Here is a 10,790-nt window from a genome sequence, read left to right as displayed (position 1 = left end):
TGGTATTAAGAAGATTAATATTAAGAAATGTTAATTCTACTGAAATATTTAATAGAATATCAGTCTATGTATTGATATGCAATTAATTTAGCCTTGTGTTGCTTTCCTGTTCAGCAATAATTAAATGTTTGTTAATTAGATAGTTGCACTACACTGAGAATTTGTCTTTCATTACAATAAAATAAAAGCATTATTTATATTTTGTAACTATTTTAATTATAGTCCCTGTTTTGTTGGCTAGTGTTCTTATGGTTTGATACAGTTCTAACTTTTAACACTTGCACAGCATGCTTTTGCAATAGGTATGGCTAAAGAAGTAATTTGTTTTAACTAAGTTACTTAATGAAACTTAATATGAGCCCAAAGATAAATAATAAAATAAGGAAGTGATCATGGCAAACAGTATAGTACACAAAAATGTCAGTAAAATGAATATACATATGAATATAAATGTAAATATGATTTTTTTAAATTGCTAAAAATGGTTGGTTATTGAAATTCAAGGAAATTACTGATAGCTTTGGTTCTGGAAAATAGCAATGAAGTTGCATTTGGGACACTTCCACACAATATACATTAAATACTGAAGTGTGGTTATTGGGGGGGCTATATGACTGCTGTATTTGTAGTATTTCAGCAGATCTGGACATTTAATTCCCTTCGGTTCTCCTGTGGAGACCAGGTGGGGCTGTCAAATGGACGTCTTGCCGGGCTTTATAAACCGCTTAGGACCGCCTGAACCTCCCTCTCTTCATGCCCCTGCAGGTCTGCAGTACCGCCCGCCTTTGACCCACTGGACACAAACAAACCAGGACACGTCTTTGTGAACCCACAGGAAACTTTATTCCGTGCGAGACTCCTCTACATCCTACATGATGGGAGTCTCGTACAGCCAGGCGCTAATTGTGCCTAAAAAGCTTGATTCCCATCCACTTCCACAGGTGGAAGAACACGTACACTGGGATGGTGACGGGCAGGAGCAGGCTGTAGAAACACACGCTGCTGCTGCTCGTGCAGCCCTGTGGGAAACTGTCATCGACGCTCGCAGAGTAAAACAGTCCACACAGAGACACGATGGGAACCAGCACGGCTACAGTGGACAGTGAGAACACCATGGTGAGGAATATGTCTTGAATAACCCCTTAGCTAAATTGTCCTTCGAGTACAACGCTTGTTTACTGCTTGTCCTGCTCGTCTTTCTTTTCTGGTTTCCCCCCAATCATCCTGGCATCCTGGGGGATCATGTTGGGTATGCCGTTGACAATGGGGTAGGCAATGCCGAGCTCCTCGTTTATGAGTTCATTGGTGTGCTCTTCATATCTGGGGACACAACAACAACCGTTAGGAAGAACAGTAAAGGAGAACAGATCAGTCACACATAAATACATTAGTATATGAATCTAATAGTACAAGCATCACCTGACTCAAAACAGATCATCATTATGTGACCATTGGCCTAATTTAAGTGTTTTGATCACATAAGGACTAGAGACAATTGGATACAACGTATTAGAACCACGAAGAACACGACTGTGGAGCACATGCAGGAAGACGTCTCACCGCAGGCGTTTCTTGGACAGGGGGCAAACCAAGACCTCCAGCAAGGAGGTGTCGAAGCGCTGCCGCTGGCTGCCCCTCTCTGCGCCCTCAGACGGTCCAGCCCCGGACACACTCAAGTGTCTGATCGCAGAGGAAAAACAGCAACAACCGCCGCCTCTTGGCTGACCGAGGGCTGTCAGGGCGAGCCGTGCGCAGGCTCCGCGGGGCATGATCCGAGACGCGCCGCGCTCTCGCTCCCGGAAGAGGAGCGTGACGTCAGCGGTGCGGCGGGAATGCGGTCCCCGCACGACGCGGCTCAGGCGCGACGGTTCCGCGTTTCAGCCTCTCACGCCGAGTCAGCGGTGCGGGTTGACCTGGCAGAGACGCGACCAATGAAAGTAGGATCAATGAAGACATACGATCTGGACTAGTACTATAAAACATGCCGCTGTTGTCGTGCTTACATAATACAATTCACACTGAATACGGTTTATAATCTCCCAGTATATTTGCCCTGCACTGAATTCAACATGAATGTGTTTTTAGAGTTGGGTTGTATTTCTATGATGAAGGTCAGTAAGATAAACTATAGGAGGAAATATACACATATACATTTTGTGAAAGTCTCAACCCAGAACCCAGCCAGGGCAGTGATCAATTCACACGACCTGCAGTGAAACCCTGCCAGAAATTCTGAGGTTTATTAAACATGTTCAAAAGAGTTATACGCTAAGCATACAATACATACATAAAAGTGCCTTTTGTCAGGAGTCAAGAAAATCTATTATTATTTAGAGTATTGCTTCAACCTGCTGCTGTATCGTTTTCTAGCGTTAGATGGCAGTATTGCCTTTCAAGAAGCACATTTCCCCTTAACCAGTTTATTCATATATTTTTTAGCCAACTATATCAGATGGCTACATTATAAAATAACATTACCAGTCCCCCTCATAGTTATTTTGTTCATGGCCCCCCAGTAAAACAATCGGAAGTTACGTCATATTATCAGCTCATGTATTTATCAATATTTCACACTGGATATGGATGGATTCCAGGACAGAGTGTGAAAGACTTATTGATTTCACAATTAAATAGAAGAAAAACACAGTGACTCAAGTGCACAAGACAAATGTATGTTTTATTATTGCAATACATCCATACATTTGCACACTAAAAGGAAATACATACATTACAATGCATACAATATGTTTACAGTACTACTACTACCACTACTACTACTACTATTAATGATAATTTGTAATAATTAAATCTGGATGCCCTTATGCTGCAGTTGAGAAGAAAGAAATATTGAGAAGGCCTTTTTTTTCTAAATGTTTGGTGTTCTTAATTTTCATGACCATGTTTATGTTTTACCAGAAACAGAAATGTCTCTTTTATTCCCCAAAAATAATGTAATACAACAGGGATTGTTTTTATAGCTAAATAATGTATTACACCTGTGCAGAGGTAGACAGTGTGCTATTTTAAAGGCTATATCTGACTGGCCTCAGAGGTACAATGCTATAAATATTTTACTTCCTTTTAGCTGAGGTGGAAACTGTGTTCAATAATTAACTTCACCAACTTCCATCTTTGAAATACCTTTAAATAATGTACCCTTTAACTGAGATTGAAATCCCAAGTATACAATTTGTTAATGCAAGCTAAAACCAGGACACAAGCACCTATTACTTTTTTCAATTTTGGAATAATATTTTGTGTCTTATTTTGATCATAAGATGTGAACAAATGTATACTAATGCTCATCAGAAGCTTCTTTCAATTCATGGAAACATTTGAAATGTGTGTCGTGTTCATGTTGTGTTAAATATTGGACCTCTTGTAACTTGTATGATTACCACAATCAGGGAAAGCATATAATCCTTAATGAGAAATCAATTGAAAACCACAGCTGATCTCACACTTTCTTGAAAGGACATCTAATGCAGTGTCTAGACTGTAGAAATCTCATATTCAAACTGTTTCCTAATATATCATCCAAGATGCACCTGCTTCCTCAAAGGAATGAGCTGTGTGCACTGGCATCAATCATGGGAGAATTTCAGTCATGTTTCCAAAGGCTATTTAAAATGAATAAATGGGGTGCAGGGATTTATATTATAGATTTATGATTACAGTAGAATATAACTGGCAATGTGTCCTACTGTTCTGGGATATTTAATTTCTGCAATTCAGTCACCTAGCTTTTTATGTCCTCAAAGGGCTCAATATTTCAAGAGATGACATGTTTTCCAGCCTCTGTGATTCTTCTTTGTCCCTTCAGGAAACTAAGCAGCACATATTTTTGTATTATTTTAAACATAAATAAAGATCAAAATGTAGGACTGGCCTCTTGATGCTTTTCTCTACCACGGATAAAACGGTTCTGTTTCATCTGTAATGTAAATGTTAGATTTATTTTTTCCATTGTTATTTTTTTAAGCAATGTACTCAGAGAGCTAAAAATATAAAAATACTTTGAACACAATTAAAACACATATTACAAGTTTAATAATTTGAAATGATAATTTCAAAATACAAAGATTGTACATTAAATGTGTACAATCTCCATTGCAGACAACACTTTCTTAGAGCTATGAAATAAAGTGCCTAGTGGTCACAGTACTGTTCAAGGTGCATTTGACTACTTTGTGCAAACATAAAGGAGCTCATTTAGGGACTGGAGTTCAATTCCTCCAGAGGTCAAATATTCTCTAAACTGCTCAGAAAAACTGCAAACTTCTGCATTCAGACACGTCATGGCCCTTCTCTTACCCGTGGCCTTTGAGACTATGACTTGTCTACACGGCACTCACTGCTGTGCACTGTGTGAGAAGAGGATGACCTGTGCGTGGAGGCATTAGGTTGTCAGAGTTGATTTCTTGAAGCTAATTGTGCCCCATGAGGTGATTTCTCCATCGAAAGAGGCTCTGCTCGACACTTCACGCATAATTCCCTTCTTTCTCATTCGCTCCACTGTGTGCCTCACGCACAGTATTTGTTGTTCCGCTTTATTCTTTGCATTCCGAAAGAAGCAGTGGAATATCGGAGGCCATTTTCCGCATTTTAAATAACACAACATTGCCAAGAAAGAGCCCTCATCTGTCATCAGTAATGAAACGGCTCCCCTGCTCCGTGCTTAACTATTAATGTGAACAGTACACTCGCATGACTCTGTTGCTGTTGCTTGTGCGTAATGTCTTTTGTGTAGTCAAGCAGAGAGGAAAAGTCACTTCCAAAGACAGCCTTAGTGAAGCCTGTATAATTAATTTTGTTTGCCTCGGCTGGTATTGCATTGTGTCCTGTTGTGTGCGGCTATTGGGTACCCTCTGTACCCCACTGCTTTATAAATGGTTTTGTTATACTCTTTTCGGCACCGAATCGCATCAGGGGAGGAAATCTCAGGGAAGACTAATTAAGTGGCATCACATTCCAGACTTTCCTTAATGATTTCCTGTTTACATTTAAATAAGAGTATCTGTCATAATTAGCTCCTCAAATTATTTTGAGAAAACCGGTGACCTGCTGGGACTTCTTGCAACACCTTCTTTTAACTTATCTCTACTACTGAATTTGTTAATTGTGCCGGATGCATTATTTCCAACAGCTATTGAGACCAAATTGGACAATAGACTTTATAGTTAAGTTCCATAAACTTAACTACCTTAGCCTCAGCATGTGCCCTGCCAGACTGCTGCAGAATATCTAAATGCCACAATCATTACAACATGTTTTGTAATGGCTGGGATTCAATGATTAAGTGAATCTATCAGTTAGCTTTTCAAACATGTACATTTTATGTAGTGTAGTGTAGTGTAATTTCTGTGTCACCCTGGGGTTCAATGGGCCCAAAGGTGGGTTCTTTCATATCCTTTTTTATTGATAACATTTTTTTATGATATTGTAAAGGAAGGGAGGGTCAAATATACTGAGATGAAAATAAATGCAAAAAATAAAGTGTGGACAGAGTATATGCTATTTATATATCTACTTTTTAAATTATTTTCAGAGAAGAAGAAACTTAAGCAATCAAACAACCCAATCAACATCATGAACCTCAGAAATCATCAAGTTGAGTAAAATTGAATTGAAAAATTGAAGAACCAGTTAAGTCTACTTTATGACCAACAAGAAGAACTAGATCATCAAATGAAACCATGGCAAATGCAAGAGAATTTGTAGGACTCAACAAAACAAGAACATAAAAATCTCAAGAAACTTTGAAGAAAATCAACACCTCCAAATGTGAAATAATCAAATTATTGCCCTGGAAGATTATGATGGCACAACAATAAAAAAATGAAAAGTGATTATCAGAAGAGTGGAAGAATTATACAGAAAACATAGCAGTGATGACGCAGTAAGGAAGAGAACACAAGGGAAATACCAGATGTGATTCCATTAGAAGTGAGCTGTGCCATAGACATGACAAATGGAAAAGCACCTGGAGACGATGGAATCACAGTGGAAATCCAAATAGAAGCTGGAGAAGAAACGGAGAAGATTCTGGCAACATGTTTCACAAAATGTCTCAGGAATAATCAAATACCAGATAAATAGAACAGTGATGTCACATTTTTCATTTGTTCTCAGATACATTAATTTATGTTTCTATTTCTTCCTGTAATTCCAAGCAAACATCTTTCCATGCTTCTTTCTGTCGTCTACTGTTTCTGTAACATTTCCGTATTTAGTGACCAGGTTTCACAGCCATAAGTGAGCACTTGTAAAATGCATTGATCAAATACTCTTCTCTTAGGCAAATGGGCAGATTTCCTTTCAACAGCATGCTTTCTTGCAATGGCACTCTCTCTATTTAAATCAGCACGAGGAAATAGTTGTAAGTGCTGATGCTGCCTGTTGAAGGTCATTTTCATTCTGATGTGCATTATCATAGACAAGATGTGTTGAATTTTGAGCCATTATCAGTGGTAAAAGTGCTCGTCTTGCTGCCCTGTGAAGGTAACACGATGTTGTAGCCAGTGACCTTCTGTGGACTCTGGGCTGTGTACTTTTTAGAACTGATTAACTTTACACTTAGTATTAAAGAAAGTAGAAAGCTGAATATTACATCCATTGTTTTCTATTGAGGTTTTTACTTTTACCTTTATCTGTAAAACCAGCCCTTGGCCCTCTGCTGATTTACACTTTGACAAAACCTTCTGTTCCAGGGCTAAGTCTAAATATTATAAGTCTAATATTATATTTGGATGGCTTGCTGTAGTCTGTAGTGCTAATAACTGAGTAGGGCTCTTTAACCTAAAAATAAATGAAAAATTCAAAAATAAACCTTATTTTGGCAAATGGGAACTCCATTATCAAATTAATGTTTATTCTAATGGGACAATTTAGAATCCATTAACATCCAGCCATTATTGTCATCCTTAGCTACCATTAACATTAAGTTGTGTGTGGGAGTAAATAGACTACCTGACTAAAACTTGTTATCTTCAGCAGATGCTTATGCTGTAAGTCGCCCTGGATAAGGGCGTCTGCCAAGAAATTAAAAATAATAATAATAATAATAATAATAATAATAATAATAATAATAATAATAACATTTGCTGCCTGTGTGATGCTTTCCACATCTTTTCTTTTGCTTGAAAATGTAATTGCAGACTGATAACTGAGGTTGTTTACACAGTTACACAGCAAAATCAGCGGTGTAACATTTCCAGGTGTAAATGTTTCATTCTCCTGCTTACATATTATCCCAGAATAAAACAATTTTTCAGAATCTTTAATACCAAGGAGGCATACTCTCAGTGACTCCAAAGTGGATGTGTTTTGGTTATATCATGTTACCTCCTGGATCTTCTATCTGTGACACAGTTCGAAGAGTGTGTGCTATCAGGAAAATATCTCAATGACTCACAATTTCAGCATCGCCCAGTCTTGTTTCATCTCCATTGCACTGACAGCAAGATCAGTCAAAATAAAGTGTATGTAAGAAAACAATGTAAGACCATTTTGAAGGATTTCTTCCAAACATTTATGTTGGTCTGTTATTCCTTTTATAAAAGCCATGTGAATATATGAAGTAGGATGGACAATATGCAGTATTTGTTTACAGATATACATTTTAAAATGTCTGTAATACACAGCCTAAGCCTTAGAACATTCTGAGATAAAATGTGTAGGTAAGGAGGCTTAAATAATGTACCTACTGCAATGCCAGACAGGTTGACTGTTTTGACTTGAGTATGGACCCCCCATCTAAAGGTGAGATAATTCTCCCTGGAATATTATGTATGTACGAGTGTGTGTAAACTCTGGATTGGTTGAATGCATTATAATCTGTACCTGCAGTTTATTAGCAGAGTATAAGTAAACAGATTATGTGCAGAAATAAGTCTGGACAGGATTGCAGGGCCGTAGATAGATAAAAGATAGACAAAAACAAGAGGTTTCTTCACCAACCAAATAAAACCAATGATTTCTTCATGTATGCCATTTCTACTGTAAAATAAAATAAGTGTGCAGTTGCATAGGATTGGCTCTAAGAACAATGCACACACACAATTAGTAAGTAAATAATATCTTGTCTTGATGAAAAACTGGCATATCCCTGCTTTACATCGTATTACAATTTTTTGACTTAGTAATTTGCAATTGCTAAACATAGGCCATAGCTATTGTTCAAAATAAAGCTGTCTCAGAGAGATCAACAAAGGAAATCAAGCTACTTAAGATGCAAGTTGAGTTTTGGCTGGGTGAAGAACATATTAATTATGAAAAATGACTCCATCTAAATCAAAACTGTCACTTCACTCATTGAGGTCACTCAAAATATAGGAAAGGAAGTATCAATCTTTGCTGTGCGAATCCAGCAAATTATGGCTCCATTAATACATCCATGTGAAAAGAAACTTGTCTATGAATAATTCAAGTAATTTTGCTGGAGTGAAATTACGATCAGAAAACATGAAAGAAAACAAACTGTGTTTATGAAATATTCTGTTACCCGACCTGAAGGTATTTGTCTGCAGCAATAATTGTGACAGGCTGTTTTTATTGTATTTATTTTTTTAGATTATTATATGTTTTCCTAATGTTCTACTCTGGCGTTCAGAGACTATCAATCACAGCACAGATGATTTACTTAATGCCAAACACAGATTTTCAGCTAAATCTCCCAGAGCTTACTGTGCAGTCTGGATGTAAGGTAGTTACATTTATATCTTAGGGATTGTAAATATTGCAGATGATTCCCAGGCAACAATCAGACAAGGCTTTGAGGTAACATAAAATAAACTGCTCTTTATTAAAAGGCTAATAAAATAGATTTAAATCTCGGAGTTCCTGCAATTGCAAACCTTTCTAGAAGTCTCTTTAACAGCACAAGTCATTTATATTACTAAAACTAATACTGCTGCTAATACTAATTATAACAACAAAAAGCAAACAAAAAGCAAACAAGAAAGCAAATTACTTGAAAAAGTCAAATTCTGTTCAATTATATTCCTTGAGATTATTTAAATCACAATTTAAATTGAGAAGAACTAAGCTTATCTGAAATTGTAACATTTACATTTTGATTTGATTTCTGTTTTTATTTTTGGATTCACAAATGGAATACTAAAATAATCATTTTGATTCTGTTCTGCAACTTTTGAAAGAAGTTTAGATTTGCACTGCTTATTGGCTTGCTTTAGGGAAAAAAACTGTTAAGAAGCTTAAGACATATTTTTGACTATTTCACGTAATACGTTTTCACAAGCTCTGTGAATTGGACACTTCTAAAATAATGATTTAAGAGCTCAGTTCAATGTCTGAAACCTTTTTGCCAAATCAATTTCAGAAAACCTGTCAGCTTTAATTTTGATCTTTTAATTGCTATAGATGAAGAAAACAAGAATATGTTCATAAAATAATTTACACATCCCTGTTGCTTGTATTGGAAAAATAACAATTTAGTTCCAAAAAATAAAGCCATCACACCTCACACATGGGGAACAGCATTCTACAAAGCATTGATTTGTGAACCTTAGGGAAAAAGGGATTCAAAACAAAAATAATACTTAGTTAATAATAATAATAGTTATTTGTTTTCTGAGAGGTTCCAGTACAATCTAGGTTGGCTGGCATGTTCAGAGAAACCATCCAAACTTAGACTCACACTTCCCAGGATATTTCTTTAAAAAATCACTCATTCATTCATAAATTTGCATTTTTTCCCCACTCTGTGAGAAGCCTGAGAAACCCTTCTTGGTTAGATGGCCCAGGTGAGTAAATTATTCAGTGAATAAATTAATCTTTGAATCAATGAATCAAAGCTATAGCCTGGAGGCTTCCGCTAAACTCTGAGTTCAAAGAATATTACAACCGAGCTGCTCTGATGTCTTTATAGGGCTTGCTTCTCTTAGGTGCTTTTTTAATCGGAATTCAAAACTTACATACATAAATACATAAAAATCTGTCTCACTGTCTTGGAATTGATAAAAAGATGAAAGGGGAGGGAGAACCGGAGGTAGGGCTTTCAGATGCATTGCCAAGTGGGGCTGTGACGGTTTCCTCTCACCTCTGCACGAGCAACTTAATCCTGACCTCTGCTCACTCTCCCACTTAGTTCTGGGTCCCTCCTAAGGAAAGGAATATCCATGGAGTCAAATGAGGTCAAATTCAGTGCACTCCTTTCCACAGTACAGAGCTATATTTGCTGAACCGTATCTTTATAAGTGTATAATTATTCAGGCAGCTCTTATTAAATATTGTCTGTGTTATACAATGGCAAAGTCATAGTCTAGTCAGGTAAAGTACAATTAAACCATAGTCAGTAATGGAAAGGGATGGCAAGTCATGATACTAAATACAAAAATGAATAGGACAACCTCCCCTGCCCCCAATCAAAAATGTTAACAGAATCAAGTGTTCAATTGAACTAAAGGAATTAGAAAGCTCTGCACACAAATGCACTCCAAAACATATATTACATTTATTTAAGAAAAATAACAAGCAGAGCAATGTCTCATCACATAGATGCTTTCATTGGGGTAAAGAAGCCAAGATACTTACCATAGGAAACAATGGCAAAGCGTCTTATATATTTGTTATACCATGTGAATCTCTGCAAAAGCACTACATGAATGATACTTAATCTTTATCTAGTAGATAATGATCACTTGACAACTGGGGACTTGGAAACATTGGATTTGCAAGTGCTACTACACTACCCATTTTATATATCTGAAGCCTACATGTAAGTGTTGTTACATCTGCAACACAAACGTGTAATCCCCCCAAGTGGCATT

At 37.0% G+C, this 10,790-nt stretch overlaps 1 protein-coding gene across 1 annotated transcript; it reads right to left on the bottom strand.

The window, feature by feature from the left end:
• Positions 1-1,170: 1,170 nt before the first annotated feature.
• On the bottom strand, positions 1,171-1,817 carry pyurf (PIGY upstream open reading frame). Its single transcript, XM_066700418.1, has 2 exons — positions 1,561-1,817; positions 1,171-1,320 (listed from the first exon to the last, which is right to left on the bottom strand). The coding sequence occupies exons 1-2, from the start codon at positions 1,767-1,769 to the stop codon at positions 1,176-1,178; spliced, it is 354 nt and encodes a 117-aa protein (XP_066556515.1). The 5' UTR covers positions 1,770-1,817; the 3' UTR covers positions 1,171-1,175.
• Between the last annotated feature and the right edge of the window lie 8,973 nt (positions 1,818-10,790).

The sequence above is a fragment of the Amia ocellicauda genome, chromosome 4 (genome assembly GCF_036373705.1).
Source record: "Amia ocellicauda isolate fAmiCal2 chromosome 4, fAmiCal2.hap1, whole genome shotgun sequence".
NCBI classification, from domain to species: Eukaryota; Metazoa; Chordata; class Actinopteri; order Amiiformes; family Amiidae; genus Amia; species Amia ocellicauda.
Note: the sequence above shows the minus strand (reverse complement) of the source record. Positions and strands in the feature narration are given on the sequence as shown.